Source organism: Electrophorus electricus, chromosome 7 (assembly GCF_041902795.1).
Source record: "Electrophorus electricus isolate QZ-2024a chromosome 7, ASM4190279v1, whole genome shotgun sequence".
NCBI classification, from domain to species: domain Eukaryota; kingdom Metazoa; phylum Chordata; class Actinopteri; order Gymnotiformes; family Gymnotidae; genus Electrophorus; species Electrophorus electricus.
In genome coordinates, this window is record NC_137503.1 from 14065001 (window position 1) to 14084171 (window position 19171).

The window sequence follows — 19171 nt, forward strand, 5'->3', positions numbered from 1 at the left end:
GAAGAACCAGTGTAAAAGAGCATTCTAGGAGAATGTCTCTCGACTGTCTCTCTGACCTGTGATTTGCGAGATTCAGAAACACAGAGAAACACAGAGGCCTGTAGACGCAAGAGATATGCTGCAGATGTTCATTTGTGTGTTTTTGCGACAGATTCAAAGCGTGCATGAGGGCACATTTGTGGGGATGTGTATGTGTGTGCAAGTGCATGTGATGGAAATTGTGTATGACTGGCCTGTCATTGTGATTGCACTGTTGAGGAGTGACTGGCAGTTACTCAGGACTGGGTGAGGAGGAAGACCACGCATGTGACAAAGTGAATCAGTCTCTCACTATTAGTCGCTCTTTCTCTCTCGCACCATGAAAGCTAAGATGACATAGAGACAGACAACCAGAGAGGCAGTTGGCATTGGTCTACATATATGTTACAATGAGAATTAAACAAACACACACAGACATGCACTTCTATGAATATAAACCCATAGTGCGGCATCAGGCCTGTGTATTCACATATGCTATGGAGTACGATGCCTGGTGCTTGCCGTCCAGCTGATGAGAAGCTCTTCTCGTTAGTGAAGGAGGAGCTGAACTAATGATTAATTGTGTGTTTATTTTCGGAGCCAAGGCTGGCTAAATTTAGATTGGGTGGGATGGGAGCGGAGGGGTGGCGGTGAGGGAGCTCGTCCAATTAAACCAGGGCAGTGAAGCGGGAGAGAACCCACCAGGGAACTACAGACTACCAGCTTGGTCAAGGGATGGTGGGTGTGCGTGTCTGCCTGTCTTGCCTGTCTTCTCATGCCCACACTTTCTCCTGTTGCCATAGACACTTCTTCCTGGAAAATACATCAGTATTTTGGCTAGAGGAGATGATGAGCCCTAACTGCGGCTGTGTCTCCAGTGCTTTGACTGAGTCTGTGTGTGATCAAAGGTCATAGGTCATAGAGCCGGTCCAAACCTTGCAGCTGCAGTTTATTTTATATTTCATTAGGGAGCTCACACTTACATTGGGTTTGGAGGTCGATTGTAAAGTAACTGTTAGGGCAAAGACCTCTCATTTTGCTAAGCCCTATCTGTCACTAAGTCTGATTCAGCTCTCTAATGCACTTTTTTTGTACCAAGCAGGTCTTTGTACTGCCTATGACTTTAGTATTGGCTATGACCTTATTGAAGTTAAATCTCTAGCCTGGTTCACTTTACCTGAGATCTAGTGCCTTTTTTTGGCTAATATGAATAGGGCATTCCCTGGTGAGTCTTGGTTTCATCTCAGAATTTGATCTATATTGTCTTTCAGCAGGGAGTGTTTCTTCTGTAAATGCCACCTGTAGGTTGTTTGAGACCTTTATGCCATAATCTCAGAGATTCTGTTGCAAAAGCCAACAGGTATAACTGAACTGAACTAACACACTGACATCTTAATATTAAACTCACAGTAGCTGCAGCAGATCAAATGATATTTCGCTGCAAGACAATCCGAATACGTTATCGTTTGTAAATCATATGACGGCTCGTATATGTTAGGTGACAACCACTAACTGCATCTCAGATTTGTAATCCATTGCCCTCTCATCCCACCCACCGAGCCAGTTCTCAGACTCATAAACACATTGCCCTGCACCCCAGTTCTCGATGTGCCTAAACCCTCCAGGGAAGCCCTTGTGTTGACTCCCTGAATTAAATGAACCCGTTTCCAAACAAATAAACACTGTAAATCATTGTAATTGAAATTTTCACAAGGGCTATGATAGCCAAGTGTTAGCAGGGCCATAAACAACCGAGCACTGCTTCACTCCCGCACTCTTAACAGCAAAGCGCAATGGAGACTTGCAGCTATTCTGCACCATCACGGCATTTTAAAATAATATAAATTGTTTTACAGAGTGAGCAGGATCTCTTCCCTGCTAATTGGGTGGGAGTGGAGTGAAGCTCTGGGATTTACACCAGTGCTCATTTGGTGAGGAGACGGCAGCAAACAGAAGTCCAGCAAACAGATGGATGAAGTGAGAGAACGAGGGAGAGAGAGAGAGAGAGAGAAAGGAAGCGGTCCGAGATGGCTAAAAGCAAAAGCCTGAGGTCAAGACCTGCTTGCTCGCTCGCTCTCTCTCTCTCTCTCCCACTCACTTCCTTCCCATATGCAAAAAGGTCTGTACAAATGACATATGATCATGACTTCCTATATGGTATTGCGTTATTATAATGATTGTGAATGATTATGGCCTCATTCTAATACAATAACATTATAACACTCTGGGTGATCAGGACCCGACATGAAGCAGAGGGTTCTTATATTACCCTGAAAGAGTTTATTTGAAATTAATGACTAGCTGCTTATACATTATTGCACTTGTTACACAGCTACCAGAAATAAATAACTTTACACTGAATGATGGTTTTGAATTTATTCCATCACCCAGGTACAAGCTTCTGCTGAAAAACAGAGCTATATAGTTAAGAGTGTAACAAGGAGGCTGAGCAGAATGCGGGGACGAGTCTCACAAAACTGACAGGGAGATGTTTGGGACACACACGGGGAGATATTTGGGAGGAGGGGCCGTATCGTGACAGAGCCCCTCCCCAACTGCGCGACTTCCGGCAGGCCAGCCTATCGGGCTAAGGCCCCAAAACCAACGCCGAATGGCGAGGCCAGAGGACCCAGCAACCCAACACGGGCCAGCATGAGCAAGACAGAGGGAGGGACAGACAGGGACCAAGACAACAACAGACACAGGGACAGGCACACTAACGGGAACAGACACAAAGGGTGCCAAAGTGATCGGTACATTAAGTGTAATTGGGACAGGCACGGTGATGGGGACAGGCACATGAATAAGACTACACAGAGGGTTCTGATACAGTCCAGGAAAGGGAGAAGGGACCCCAGCCAGTCCCCCAGTCATCGGCTGGGTTGGAGACCGACCAGCCGGGGAGGGATTGTCCTTCGCCGACTTGGCTAGCGGCGGCTGCTCTGGCTTTGGCGCCCGCGTTTTAGGAAGCGTACCAGCTCATTTGCCAGTCTCTGGGGCGGGCACTGGCGTAGCTTCCTTCTTAACTCTATGAGGCTTCGGCGTAGGCACACGAGTTCTAGGGCTGCATGCCCTAACAGAGGGCGTGTCCTCATTGGACAACGATGACGACTCTTTGACAGCCACATGAGGCAGCTTGCTTGCTTCCGAGGAGTACGCCCTGCGCAGAGCCTTGGGTGGAGTCTTGGATGCCAGAGGCTCTTCTCTCTTGTAGTCTGCAGCCATAGTGTCACTTCCAGAGGAAGGGAGAACGTTGTCTGCTTTCATCGATGGATCCCTCTCATGTCTGTAATGAGGAGGCTGAGCAGAATGCGGGGACGAGTCTCACAAAACTTAAACATACGTTTATTTAAAGATACAACATGGAATACTTAGCACACAGGCTAACGGGGTTAAACACCAACAACAGTAACACATAAACAATAGACTTTTATAAACTAATGACACACAATGAGGAGCAGGTGTGGAACACAGGGAGGGTGTGGCCATACTGATGAAAAATATACACACACACACACACACACGGGCAGATGTTTGGGAGGAGGGGCCGTATCGTGACAAAAAGTAGTTGCCTGTAGGGTGGTACACAGTTCATTGGTCAATTATTCAGTAAGAGCAGTGCTCCGAATTTCTCAATTGACCAGTCAGAATTGAATATTTCTGAGGGCTGTGTAATAATTAAGAGATAAATTAAATGCTCTGATATAAGAAAATAACTGACAAGGCAGACGTTACCAGCACCACAGAGCGAAGCAGTTTCCTTTGCCAAGTCTGTTATTTTCTTCTATCGTGACTGTTGGATGTTATCTTACTTAAGCAGTCATTATCTTGCTTATACAATGGCTTACTCGTGTTTTAAAAATGTATGCTTTGAATAATTACTTTTGCTAAGTAACTGATATGAAAATAGCCAAAAGATTTCATTTTAACTTTCTAGTCCCACACCCCCACATATACACTACAGTAATTAGAGTTGTGTCACTGCAAGAAAATAACAGACACTGGCCATCTGATAGAAAAAGGTCATTGCTGTAGCTATGGTGTAGAAGAGAACTTTTTTCAGATGGGTCTCTCACTCTCTCTCTGGCCCACACATACACACACACATTCGTGCACACTGACTCATACGCACAGATACGCGCACACACACACACACACACACGCATACTGCTTCAGAAGACGCCTCTTGTTTGTAACCCCCTCTTCGGCACCTTTTCTTGTACTCGAAGCGTTTTACCCACCCAATCCTCCCTGTCTTTCCCCGCGTTACTTTTGTACTGTTAACAAAAGAAGCACTTCTCTGCCCCTCCCTCTCAGACACCTAAGGAAAAGGGAGGCGAAAATCTAAGAAAGCAATTTAGTTTTCAATTTCCTGCAGGTCTCCGCTGGAGCAGTTATAGTGTTCGCTAGTCCCGGGGGGGGCGGGGGGGCGGGGGGCGCGGGGGGTTTGGAATTAGGCCGCTCTCTCCTTGGCCTAAAATAGCACACATCACTGAGAGGACACATCAACAATCGCCCAGAAGAAAGAGAAGGGTTCTCATTTGTGAAATCAGCTATGCTAAAGAAGTCCATCTCATCAAGGGCTTGACTTGGACTGATTAAGTTGTCGCAGGAGCTGCCATTTTAATTCTGCAGGCGTATTTAGACATAGCTTTGCTTCAAAATTACTTTGAAATCTTGCTCATGCTCATTTTTGGCTGCATGTTATAAATATCAAATGTCTTTGATTTGGACACATTTTACTGTGTTACTGGTAGTTTTGATTTTGAAGATTACTGATTATTTACTAACAACTCGGAATTGAAGATAATTACTACTGGTGAAATAAAAGAAGTAAACAGTAGTTGAAGCCATCCTATCGGTCACATCAAAGCTGGCAGTTGGTCTTTGTTATACAGTTGACTTTTCTCAGTGTTACCTGAGCACTAAAGTCTTGTTGCAGTGCATGATCATGTTCTCTTATCTTTCGCCTCTTCTTAAATACGTACTCCTGCTGTCTCTCCTTCTCACTTTTTTCCTACATTATTTCTCTCTCTCTCTCTCTCTCTCTCTCTCTGTCTTCCACTTGCACACACAGATACTTAGAGCCCATGTCATTCAGATCTATGAACATCCTTCAGCAACCATCTGTTAGCACCTACAGCAAAAGCCATTACACCTCTCTCTACCTTGAGTCACTCTCTCTCTCTCTCTCTCTCTCTCTCTCTCTCTCACTCTCTCTCCCTCTCTCTCTCTCTGTTTCCAATCTCGTTGCCCCCCACCCATACCTTAATCATCCAGACTTTACACACCCAGTTGCACAGATGGACATGTTACTGAACCCTCAAGTAAAAGGCAATGCACTTATCATCACACAAGCTTCACAAACTACACAAGCCCCAAGCCACCAGACTTCATCTCAGCTTTCTCCAACTAGCCCATGGTCACCACCTTCCTCTGCTTTGCTCTGTCCAATCAAACCAGAGTGGCTGCAGCAACCACGACTTCCAACAAATCGGCATCCTCCCTGCCACCACACTTTAATGGAACCATCCTAACGTGCTTACTGCTGCCACCACATGCCTCCTTAGTCTCCTTTTCTTACCAATGACTAACATGGGTTCTGCTTCTTCATCTGAGCGCACTGGTGTCCTTCCATGACCCAAATCAACTTCCTACAAACCCCATTTTGAAGAGATTTCTGATATTATTATGGAACTGGCTTCTTCTAATGGCACATGGACAAAGGCCCTACATGTGAGCCCAGAATTAGGAAGCCCAGGTTTAGACACTGTTCAAGCATACAGGAGTCAGGAGGTCTTACTCAGCGGTGCTCTCAAGAAAAACAGCGTCAAACAATGTTAAACCCCCCTTCACATAACCTCTGCCAGAACTAGAAAGTTTCCCCAGCCCCCATACACAGAGCATTCCGTCGTGTTTTCCAGAAATAGACAATCGTGCATGTCACAGCCAGTCGAGTGCCCTGTGTTCATCCTGAAACAGCTCCAGAAATAGCTCCTGAACACCAGCCTCGAAGTGACTGTCGAATGAAGAGCCTCTCTGGGAAAACGCCTCTGCTTTTGTTTGAACCCTTCGTCTCCATTTTACAAGCGTAACTGTTCCTCACATTTTCACCCGTTACATCGAGACCCTGAATAGGCCATCGTCTTTTTGCAGCCTTTGTCCCTTTTCTCTCCGCGAGCGCTTCGACGAACACTTTTGCGCCTTTTTTCTCCTGCGAAGGCCCAGCCATGTGGCACACAAGCCCTCATTAAGTCGACTGTTTGGGACAATACGCGCGTGCCTGAAGGAGGAAGCTCCAAGCTATCACTCCCTCATCGTTAATAGGCTGCGAGGCGCTCTCGACGAGGACCAAGACGGCTGCGCCGCCTGCTCGGATCCTTCGGCTCAACATCTGCTCTGCTCCTGCCCTCGTTCTGAGGGAAGAGGAAAACATGGGCAGGAAAAGGAGTTTTTTCCAGCCGTTGGCTAAAAAAGATCCATAAAACATACACATGTTCCCCTGTTTGGCTCTCTGTACACTAGTTTGAGAAAGGGAGGGATGGGGGCACATTGGCTGTATTCCTTAAAGCTTACCATATTTTGTAAGTCTTATTTGTTTCATGGCGTTTGGGGTTGTGGTTGGAGATGATTCGCTACTTTTGTCAATTCATTATTCCACCCACCTGCAGGCGACAATTGAAAGAGATCGTTTTGTGTGAAAGGGACTTTTTAGAGCATTTTCCTGTGCGATCCAGCAGGAAACAATTGTCACTGCCATGTACGGCCTCCGAAAATAATGATAAGAATATGTGGTGGCATGTGAATGAGGGATGACCACAGAATCACACAGGTATGTGCACACACATATATATATTTGTGTGTGTGTGTGTGTGTGTGTGAACAAGAGAAATAATGGACATGGTAATTTGTTTTGCCATTTGAGTAGTCGTGTGATGTGATTTGTGAGTGAGTGCACGTGCCTGTGTGTATATGAATCATACCTTCCCAATATAAGCAGACAATGCTCAGCGTTTTGGACTCTTGTCCAATTGCCTGCCAGTAACTCAGGGGAGTACTGCTGTTGGTCCAAACAGATAGAAGCACCTCCCCCCCCCCCCCGGCCCCTCATAAGGCCAATGGGAGGAGATAGTAGGCTTCAGTCACTTCCAGACAGACCTTCATCACACACACCCAACACACACACACACACACACACACATACACACACACAAACAAACACACACGCACACACACACACACACACACACACACCCATATACACACGCACCCACCCACCCATACACACACCCATACACACACCCAACACACACACACCCACACACACACACAAACAAACACGCACGCACACACACACACACACACACACACACACACACACACACACACACACACACACACACCCATATACACAAACACCCACCCACCCATACACACACCCATACACACACCCATACACACATACACTCACACACTGTTGCTGTGTGACCGGAGGTATTTGATGAACAAACGGCTTCACCACAGGGCTGGTCGCAGGCAAACAGTCTCTTTTATTTCCATTTGAGTGGCTGTATTAAAGTGGCTGTGTGTGACGGGGAGCATGCAGCCCATCGAATAGTTTGGTATGAGGGCAGAGGTCACTCCGGGGATAGACTTGACCTCCGGCTCCAGCTGAAAAAGAACGCAACCTGGAAATCACTTTAACAAGCTGCTATCACTGTTACATTGAGGACCACACCATTGCAAGCTTGTAGGGGGAGATGTTGTGATAAGGTGATGTAATTGTAAGAGGTGAATTGGTGTATGCCATTGTTATCAATGCCACCTTAAGGGTACATACAGGTGATGAGGCATTTGATCTGTTATGAAGATGATTGTGGTGGGCTTAGAAGGGTTTTGAAAGCTGGTGTTGCTTTTCATTGCTTATATTGTTTATCAAATGTCCTATGATGGGGTTAAAAAGTCAGCCTGTGTTCTGGGGCTTGGAAGCATGTGCCTCCAAAAATGTATCACATGATAAAGACCACAGTATGGCTTTACCTAAAAGAGCTAATCCCGTTCAAATACAGGCAAGCTTGCTGATGCAGTTCATTCCAGTTTTGCAAAAAAGGCATATCTGCAACAGTTTGGAACTGCTGGAGTCATTTACCTCTTTCATAAGCTTGAATTATCATTCGCTAAACACAAGCGGTGTCTCAACACTAGTGCTGCGTGCGTGCCTCTGCTCTGCCCCTCTGTGGAGATAGGCGGCTGCCGCGGCAACCGGGGACCAGTGAATGTCTCTGCGCTCGTCTGCTGAACCTCTCCCCACGCGGACAGCTAATCTGCCACTCGTTTCCTCTTATCTTGCCGACTGGCCCCTCTCCCATTTCCACGGGCGCTGTTCAGGGATAGCATGCCCCGCTGCCAGCCCTACGCCTGCAAGGCTCACGGGACCACTGACAAATTATCGCTTCTTCTTCTTCTTGCCTTTTCATTGTTTTTTTTTCTTACTCTTTTCATTCCGGCTGTCCTTTTGACTTTAAGCTCTCTTTGACCTCTGGTGCTCAGGTACATGGTCAGCAGTGTTTAAAATGAATGATTTGCCAGTGAGATGGCCAAAGAATGAGAAGGCTGGAGATGAGGGGACTGGCCCAGGTGCCAGTGTATGACATGGAAAACGCTGCATGCAGCAGATGTTTTGAGGAGGACAGATTTGTGTGCGGCTGAACATGGGCACGTCCGGGGAGCTTGCTCCAGTGTTGTGTGGTTTCTAAAAAGGCGATCTCCCATCCCAGACGGATAAGGAACATTTATGGCAGCCAAATGCACCTGAGGGTTATTTATTTATTTATTTATTTTGAAGCAAAATTGAAATTAGGCAACGATGCTACAAGCCAGTACCAAAGACGTTGTAGGACTGTCACGAGAGTGAGATTTCAGGCTGGCAGCTCCGTCATCCCTGGATAGGCTGAATGAGGTAACACTAATATGGTAACTAAGTCTCGCCCTGCTTTTTAAACTCAGGCACAGTGGGCTCAGTGGGCTCAGTGGCCTCCCCCCGCCATGTGCATCACACACCAAATCGCAGTCCGAGCACCTTTCCACTTCTTTGCCTCCTGCCTACTGTTTTGACAGCTTGTCATATGGAGATGGTATCACGTAGCGTGAAGACCTGACTGTTTTAGTGATTGGCAGTTTCGTTGGTTTTTATTTTTTAGAGAAGTTAGTTGTATGTGAGTGTGTGAGAGTGTGGCAGGTGTCTTGAACTGAACTGCAGGTCTTTGTGTGGGCTGTCATACTGCAGGTGTGTGTGTGTGTGTGTGTGTGTGTGTGTGTGTGTGTGTGTGTGCGCGCGCGCACCCGCAGCATGCGCCTGCGTCGTATTTGCATGGTTTTTTTTGCCATAGACCATCACTCCGGCAGGCCAAACGAATGAGAGAACGGAAATGTGGGTTCTGATTGGCTGGTGGTTATGGCCATAAAATGGCAAGAAAACCTGAAGAATTGCCAACTTTGACTTTGAGAAAATAACCTTCAAGATAACAACGCATGACTGCGCTGACTGCCTCACTGCAACTCCCCCCCCCACCGAGATCTCTTGCTTCAGTAATCCAAGTGGCTCGAGATAAAAGGCTGTGGCATCGGCATCACTGTCTTCACCCCTCTAATACAAATTAATCCCCCTTATTGATTACAAACTTACAAGCTTATGCGCAGCTTATCAAAGTAAGCCTCTACCTGCGTTAAACCATTTCACCTGCTCTGGGCTGCTTTTCATGTGCATGCAAAAGTCATTCTATAGGTTAATGGCACTGGGAGATTTGAAGAAAATGATTCTGTGTTGTTAAATTATGGTACCTTACCTAAGCATGAGTCAGTTTGAATTCTGATTAAATATATGTGCAGACTTTACAAAAAGAATTTATAGAAATTATATAACAGTAACCCTATGATGTTCTTGGACATGCCCCCACCCCCTTAATAAGCTTGTGTTCTAGGAGTTATATAATATGACAAGTGTGTGTGTGTGTGTGTGTGTGTGTGTGTTTATGTAATCCCTCACTCCTCACTGTTCAGGCTTTCCCTCTCACCTGTCTTACCGGCTGGTGCGTCCCTCCATGCTGGTCTTGGCTAGCTGATAAACCTCGTGCCCTGGGCCAGGCTTTCACCAGGCAGAGACTGCATTACACATCATTACTACCCCTCCCCCCAGACTCCGCCCTCTTGCCCTGCTTCCGCTGGGTCTGCCCACCACTCTCCCTGCACCTCACCTTTACTGCTCCTATGGCCCCTTACAGAACTACCATCAAATGAAACCCTTTTACTTGGCTTATTTAGTTTGATGTTGAACCGAATTTGAATGATGGTTTTTGGAACACACATATTACTCACGTTGGACATAAATATGTGTTGCATTTTGGAAGCATGTGATGGCACTCCTTTAAGATGTTTGTTTACCCTGTCTGTCAGATGTCTCTGCATCTTTGCCCTCTCTCTCTCTCTCTCTCTCTCTCTCTCTCTCTCACTGATGGATGTGATGAGTGCGGTTGAGTGGGGAGATCGATAAGGGCCAGGCAGGGTGTGGGGCGGGGCTCTGGCCATGCTCGGCCGCTGAGAGTGCAGATTAATGCCCGAATTATTATAGCAGCCAGATGCTTGTCAGGATTGCACTCTCTGTCAAGGTTAGAATGGCAGAGCGCAGACTTTCACACTCTCTGTCTCTCTCTCTCTCTCTCTCTCACTGTCTCTCTCTCTGTCTCTATCTCTCTCTGTCTCTATCTCTCTCTCTCTCTCTATCGGGTCTCTCTCTCTCTCTCTCTCTCTCTCTCTCTCTCTCTCTCACTGGCACACACCCATTTCCTCTTTCTGTCTTTCTGACATGCCCACTGTTGGCTTTTGCGTTTCATTTACCCCACTGTAAAACGCTGCCTGCTCCTGCTATGGTTCTCCTCCCCTCCTTCACTCCTCCCTCCCTCCTTTCCTCCTCAGGCTCCGCAGAGAGCATGTCACTCAGGAGGTGCTCCTGGTCTCTCTCCCTCCCTTGTTTACACATGTGTCAGATAGCTTCGACCAGACCGTGTTGGTCATGGCTGCCATACTTTCATTGAGGTAGCGTGCCAGTTTCGAGGAGAGGCATTTCTGTGTGGAAGTAATGACAGACAGCTCTAATTCCAAACAAAAACACTTACACCTTCTCCAAACCCACCAGCTATTTGAGCCATTTACATCATTTTTTTGTTGTTGTTGATAACCTCCTGATGGTGGTCTGCCCTTCTTTTCTCCACCGAAGTTCTAGATTTGGGGACTGTTGGTTACTTTGAAGGAGTTTGGAGGCATTGTGCCGTGAGCCTACCAGCTTTAATCCTGTTACTTAGTCTTAGGTGCCATCTTAGTCTTAGGTGCCATCTGACTTTGGCATAGTTTTATATGTTGTAATGTCTGACTGTGAGGCTGAAGCAGGACAGGCAAACTGAGATAGAGGCAGATAAGGAGAGTGAGAGCAAGGGACAGTGGTGCTTGCAGCAGGAGGAGAGAGAGTTTAATTGGCCAATGAGGTGAACAAGAAAAGGAGATTAAATCAAGCATCTCGCACTCTAGGCTTACGTAAAACAAACAGTAAGGAAGAGAAATCTCTTCAAATGCTGCTACACAGAATTCCCTGCAGATTAGTGTGTATGTGAGGGGTAATATATTTCATGTTATGTTTTTAATAGTTTTGTAGGAAGAAGAACCAAAGAATGCCATTTTCCGTTCAAGGAACAGCTTTTTTATCGCCACTCAAAGTCTTTAAAAAGACACATAGCAAACAAGCAGAAAAGCAACTGTGGAAGGGGCGGTGGGGGCAGGGAACCAAACAATACCAAAAGACAAGGACACCATTAAACCAAACCAAGACAAAAACACAATCCAATTATTAAACAGTAACATTTAAAACAATATGCTTAAAGTAAATCAAGGCTTCTAGGAGTCCTCAGTATGCTCCTCTCTGCTCTCCAAATTGTTCAACCCTAAGTATGCAGTGTGTGTGTGATTTCTTGTTCTTTTTCTCAGCACCACAGTACTGTCTAAAGCCAAACCAGTATTTCCCGATGGACGTTCCAGTTAGGAGGCTGCATCAACTAAGCAGTGCAAAAAAACAAAAAAAAAACAACAAAAAAAAACCAAACAGTACTGGGAAGTGAAAGGACATAATATAGATACACTGAACAGTATAGTGCGTAACACTGCGCAACGATTAGACTTTTACAGACTCATACCTCGTTTAGCTCTTAAGGCCATCCGGTGCTGGAAAACATTCTGGATTAGACAATTTTTTTTTTTTTTTTTAATTTTGAAAACTGCACTGTATACTGGTAGACATCCGCCTCTGCCCAGGGTTACCGCGATTTTCGTCAGCCCTGTTTTTTTTTTGTTTTTGGTTTTTTTCCCGTTCAACACAGCTACTCTTTGAATGCCGAATGCTAACATTTGTTCAAGGTCAAACGACTACATCTTTATAATTGCATATAAATTAAGCAGGGAATTGCTACGCATACTAGCATAAAAATACATCCATTGTGACATAGGGCAACATATTCATGCTACGACATTATCCAGAGGTGGTACATTTTCTGCACTTAACACTGTATAATGAATATTTCTTTTGATTCCTTGAGGATGATGAATTTCTTCAGGTTGAATCCAATTTCAAACCTAACAGCAGACAGAAGGCATGTTCACCAGCTGTACTTTGTAAAGGCGAGAGACCTGAGTGGCTGTAGCGGAGACTGCGTCCACTGCGACTCACTCGGGGGGGTGGGGTTGCAGGCCAACACTACTCGCTGCACTGTGAGGCAGCTGTCACGCCTTCCATCATGAACCTGGCCAGCCACGCCCCTGCCCCACCCCCACTTGCCTGTGTGCTGTCAGCAGCCCCACTCATCACCTGGATTTCTTGAGTAGCTTTTACCTGATTAGGCTGTAGATTGAAGTGCTTTTGGCACTCTCTTTCTCTCTCTCTTTCTGACCTTAGCATTCCTCAGTGCACATGCCCTCATAATACACGTCCCCTCATAGTACACATCCCCTCATCCTTGTTCCGTAGATACCGTACGTTATTCCCGTTTTCTCTGGGAAGTGTGTGTGTATTTGTGTGTGTGTGTGTGTGTGTGTGTGTGCGTGCGTGCGTGCGTGTGTGTGTGCATGCGCGTGTTGGCTCGTGTCTGTCTCAAGGATCAGGTTAGCCTTCCTAAAAGCGGAGTCTGCCCTCAGCCTCATGTTCTCAACCCGTCCAGATATCCGCATGCACAAATCTTCCTTCACATGAACTGGGCCCAGGGTGACAAGAAACACTGGCAAGGCGGCACATTCTGGCTGCAAATCCGGCTGGCCTCCGTCCAGCTGAGCGTTCCTGTCTCTGCACAGATCCGTGTTGCGAGCAGGCTGATTCAGCTTTTACTCCGTCACAGATCTCCGCCGTCCTCCGAACGTCCTGATTTACTTTCAGGTTGTCATCCTCCAGCTGTATGAGAACTTGTTTTTTTCTCTTAGTAAACCAGTACTGCTTAATTCTCTTCTGCTGTCTAACACAGCAAGCCTAATTCAAATTAAAAAAAGATCACGCGCACATTTCTTTCTTTTGTTTTTCTTTATCTTTTTTCTTTCTTTACTTTTTTGCTTCATTTCACGCTCTGCTTTTAATGTACTCCCAGTTCGGTGTAATTGTTTTGAGAGGTGACTGGCCTTGCATCTTCCTCCTGTGTTTTTTTGTGTTTATTTGTGTGTGTGTGTGGGTGGGGGGGGGTCTGGGTGTGCGGATGTCTGTTTATACACGTGGGCTCACAGACGTCTCAACACCACCGCTGACAGGAATGTTCACATGAGCCCGTTACGCATTGTCAAACACAGCTGTTGTCTGTCCGTGAGAGCCCGGACATTAGAGTTCTGTCATCTCCTGACTGTGAGCAGAAGAAGAATAAGTCAATATGGTAAATGTGTGCTCAGTAGCAGTGGGTGACCTTTGGGTTCTTTTGGAGCGTTTGCTTGGTTGGAGCAGGAGATCTAAAGCTACAGGGAAATGTGAGGGAAGAAAAGGGCATTGAGACGGTGGCAAGAAATAAACAGTCTCTGCTTCAGTGAGAGAAGAGGGGGGACTCTCACTCTCTCCCTCTGTCTCTCCTTCTTCCTGCTCACGTTCTGCTTTCTACTCCATTCAACAATGCTTTATTGGTTAAATGCTGAAAGTGCCATTATTGCATAAGCAATTAGCATGAACATAAAAAAGACAAAATTATTAACAAGTTATTATAAACAGTCTTTTTCAGAGTGGGTCACAAGAACAGTTTGGATGACTCACGTGTCAACCCTCATGTTATAAATGGTGCTACAAATGCACTGCTACAGTTGGCTCACACATTTCATCCACAGCATTTGTTTACGCACTCAAGAAAGTGTAGATGGGGTGCTAGACGTTTGTTTTCTTCTTAAGTAATTGCATCATGTTTGGCAGGGCATGTCTGTCTAAAGCACTGCCCAGTGGTGGTGGAAGCACAGCCTGTCCTCTCTGGGTAGTCAGATCACCCTGCGTTCTCCAGGTTCCACTTTCTGAGCTCCCTTTCTATTCTCTCACCTTCTTCTCCTCTTCTTCCACATCTTCCTCCTCCTCCATTTTTATCTGTTTCCAACTGCTAGCCTGAGAGCCCAACAGCTTTTCATTTTCTCTTCTCTCCCTCTCTCTGTCTCTGTCTCTCTCTCTGCTACACTCTACTCACACACAGCTGTAATCTGTAATGTGTGTGTGCGTATGCATGTGTACGTCAGCATATGTGGGTGTGCTTTGTTTCACTTATGCAAAAAGAAGAGTCCGAGTGTGTGTGTGTGTGTGTGTGTGTGTGTGTGTGTGTGTGTGTGTGTGTGTGACAGGGTAGTGAATAGTGTTCTCACCCTCTCTAGCCCACGCATGGCTTTCATGCAAAATCTCTGAAGGCTTTTCAGCTCGTGTCAGCACTTACTGCAGTTACCTGCATGTCTGCATGTGTGGGTGTGCCTGTGTGCATGTGTGGGTGTGCCTGTGTGCATGTGTTTACACTGTAACAAAACTTAAAGGCCCATTGGAGCCTTGTTTATAACAAGAGCATAAGGCCATAAAGATATGCATACATGCACATACACAATGTGCAAAGACACATATATTCATATATGCAATTTTATCTTTTATTAGCTGTAGAAAAAGAAGCACAAGCACAAAGTGAAACCAGGAAGGACTGACTAGAGGGGTGAATGGTGGAAGGATAAAATACTAGATACATCATGAAGACGACAGGCACTTAAACTCCAATAGACTAAAACATGAAAAGGCAGGGTAGACGCAGCATACTAATGCATCACATTTAACCTTTAAACATGTAGATTTAAACTAAATGAACAATCTGTGGGGAGAGTATGTGTGTATGTATGTGTGTCTGTGGCAGTGACTCCATAGATGTCACCGATCAATGAAATGAAATACTTCTCCCCTCAGGTGGCTGGTGTGCAAATAAGAAATCAACTGTTGGTACATGCGCACTATGTGGGTGTGTAGTCAACATAACTGTGTGAATATGTAGTCAACATCACTGTGTGGGTGTGTACAGTAGTCAGCATGGCTGTGTGGGTGTGTAGTCAACATCACTTCATCACAATATCACTTGGACTATTTTTCTGAGGTGGATTCACATTCCTATTATTCATCCATTTATCTGTGATCCATTATTTATTGGAAACAAGCTCATTACAAACATAGAATCAAGAATCTCAGTGGGTGTAATTGACAGGTAAACCTGTGGGGAGAACTGCAGTCTAGCCAGTTCCACTTTTCTATTATGTTGCACCAGTTAAAATTCCAACAAAACAATACAACACAATGCTTTACTTACTTGCGTGACTGAATTAACACTTCATTATTTGGCTCTGCAGTGTATTTTGATTGTGTCTGTGCATGTGCGTGAGAGCATTCTCTTTGTTTACACTCAAACATTATCCTGTGTTTATCCTCATTCACTCCCACTTGTAGTCTCAATAGACTTTTAATTAAGTTCACACAACTGCGGCTACAAGCATTTGAAGGGAGCAGCAGTGGGGCTCGCCAGGCACCCTCCACACCCTCTCCCGCTGAGGAGAGGGGCCAGACGCTGCTGCCAGACGAGGAACAGGAGGGGCGGAGCCCTCCACACCTGTGGGGCAAACATGCTTGCTGCTCTGCAATGTCCAGACTGTTTGGGTTCAGTTGCGTGTCGGTGCACATTGTTTATGGGTGTTGGAGAAAGGGGGTGGGGTCAGCGTATGGGACGTAGGCATGGAGACTGTTGGCTGGACAGATGTTAGGCATGGATGTACACAGGGATGCGTGGGTTGTCTGGTGCTGCGCTGTTTTGCTGTAGACAGGTGTGCCATCTGGCAATAGTCCCCATGGAAACCGGATATGATCATGTTGGCATGGTGAAGAGAGAGGGATTGGAGAAGAGGCAAAAGTTGCATTATGCACCGACGTGCATACACAGACACACACACACACACACACACACACACACACACACACACACACACACAAGATGGGAGGTCTGAGATCAGAGCGTGAACGAACATTATACTACGCTCTAAGAAAAGCCCAAACTTTATAGTACAAGGAATTGTTTGTTTACACAAAAAGAACAAATCAGCTGTTAGAAAGAGGAATCTCTATAAATCCTAGACCCAGATAGCTGGAGCATGCCCCATAAGAGTTTCAGCTAGACACACGCACACTCACGATGACTTTCTGCTGGACGTTTAAACCCCCTCTCTCCTTGAGCTCCCATCCCCTGCCTCTCCATCTGTTATTGTGGCTGTGTTCTGACTCAGTAACTCTGGTGATTGGGTTTAATCCCAGCTGAGTGTACTGAGGAAAATGAAGGGTCTCTCTTTCTCTCTCTCTCTCTCTCTCTCTCTCTCTCTCTCTCTCTCTCTCTCTCTGTCTCTGTCTCTATCTGTCAGTCTTTCTCTCATTCTCAATCTCTGTCTCTATCTGTCTCTATCACGCACGTGTGGGATATAGCACTACCACCGTGGCGTCTGCATTCTCAGCATTCAAAAACAGAGTTTTGAAATATAAACTTAAGGGCTGAATTTGTGGCACCTTGGGCAGGGCGACGGTCAGGGTGGGCCTGGTCACGCTCACACTGTCCTAAAAAGGGAGAATGAAGAAAGAAACATGAAAGAGCAGTAGGGGAACATTTTTAAAGCTAGTTTCCATTGTTCAGGCTATTTGAAGAATTATATACGCTAAACTACCCCAAAGGTAGTGTGTGTGTGTGTGTGTGTGTGTGTGTGTGTGTGAGAGAGAGAGAGAGAGAGAGAGAGAGAGAGAGAGAGAGAGAAAGAGAGAGAGGGTGAGTTTGATTAAATTGCTCCCTCAGGAAACAGTGAAAACAGCAGTTATGAATATTAAAGATTACGGCTATTTTAGATTCAGAAAGAGAAAGATGAACAAAGTGGCATCGCATTAAAGAAAAAAAGTTACAGTTACAAAATAGCATCATGAGGTCGGCAACACCATTGTGTAATATGAGTCTCTTAATAACTGTGCTGATAACATTGAGATGGTATAGGCTATAGAGGACCTTACTCACCTTGGCTAAGATGCACTTTATCTAACGTGCTTCTGCCCTTTGGAACAGTTTAGAAATGATCTGGCCCTTCCTCCCTCTGATTATAAACTAGTGGTTATATCCATATAGCTGAGGAAGACAGTGTCAGTGGCAGACACATGAAGACACCTGGCCTAGAGATACAGCTACACACACACACACACACACACACACACACACACACACACAGGACAAGAAGCACTGCACAGTAAGACAAAGTACTATCTGGAGCGTCTGAAGGAAACAAGATGGAGGACTCCAGCAAAAGACTCGGAGGGAAGAAGAGTGAGGGGGAAGAAGGGAGCTAACCATTAGCCAGTGGATCAAAGGTGAAAGAGGGAAGAGCAGATAGAGACGGGCACAACGATAGGACAGAGAGGATAGAAAAAAGGTCTGTCACTCTGTGTGTGTGCGTATGTGTGTTTGTGCGTATGAGTGTGTGAGAGAGAGAGAGATTTATTTGAACTTTTTCAGAACACGTTGATCCCTAAAATACCTCTGCAACTCTGAAATCAAGGAGACTTTCAGACACCAAACACACAGTACACACTTCTTACAGTGGCATTAGTTTTGTTACAAATGCTAAATCTTTACACATTATACTGCATATTTTGGTAAACCGTATAACTGGATGATGGTTTACATTCTACAGTAAATATTCAGCATCGAATTTTGAGAACTCAAACCATTAAACCATGCACATATGAATTCTATAACTAAAGCTTATTGGACATGAATCAATAATCTAATGGTCTCTAAATGTCAGCTGAAAAAATGCATTAGTCCTAATGGTGCCAGCTTTAAATGAGTTTGACCCCACATTAACCTTCCATAGCAGACATTGACTTATCCTAGAATTTCAGCTATTTTCCACAGAATTTCATGAGGTTCAGTGTGTAACACTAATCAGAAGCATCTGTGGGAGTTTCTATCTCCACACAGAACGCTGCTAAATATAGCTTTAAATGGAGAGGCTTTCACAATCTCGTGCCAGACTGTGTTTAGAGTAAGCAGTGACCTTAAATATTTTTGTTTTTTTCCCCCCACTCATGTTTTCAGAAGGTATCAACATCAAATTCAAAAATAATACTCTAGTGGCTCTTCCCGCACTTCTTCAGATCAGAATGATCAGGACAATTAGGACAACTGTATGCGTGGCCATTTCAGCCAGTAAGCCGTCAGTGACATCGGTCTTGCACTATGACGTCTCGCAGCAAACCCGCTCCTTCTTAGCTTGGCCAGCGCATTGGCTAATTATTGAGCCCCGGACAAGACAAGGTGGGCAGCAAAGCGGTGTGCTGCAGAGCTATCCTCAGCATCACTGCCCTGGTGGAGCCAGCTCGGAGAAGCACGGCTGGGAAAAGTGAGATTGGAACATTACGGCTATATATGCCTATAGTGGAGAGTTATTTGACAGTTATAGTTGGCAAGGCCTATAGATATTTTATCAAATACTAGTATAACTGAGCTATCTGATTAACCGAAAGCAGTTTTGGAATATTAATTTTACATTGTAATAGTTCTGCTGA

At 45.5% G+C, this 19171-nt stretch overlaps 1 protein-coding gene and 1 long non-coding RNA gene across 6 annotated transcripts in view; one reads left to right on the forward strand and one right to left on the reverse strand.

Moving 5' to 3' along the window:
- The window catches only part of cacna2d2a (calcium channel, voltage-dependent, alpha 2/delta subunit 2a), a 144069-nt gene that overhangs the window by 45876 nt on the left and 79022 nt on the right, over positions 1–19171 (forward strand). The window contains exon 1 of one of the 5 annotated variants that reach the window (XM_081716974.1): positions 5767–6850. The exons of the other annotated variants lie outside the window; for them this stretch is intronic. Coding sequence (XP_081573100.1) covers positions 6824–6850 — 27 coding nt within the window. The 5' untranslated portion in view covers positions 5767–6823. Of the gene's footprint in view, positions 1–5766; positions 6851–19171 lie in introns of those variants that run through there. 5 annotated transcript variants of the gene reach the window in all.
- Positions 15211–17775, reverse strand: LOC113571598 (uncharacterized). Its single transcript, XR_003410009.3, has 3 exons — positions 17625–17775; positions 17132–17179; positions 15211–16410 (listed from the first exon to the last, which is right to left on the reverse strand). It is a non-coding gene; the product is annotated as an uncharacterized LOC113571598 (long non-coding RNA).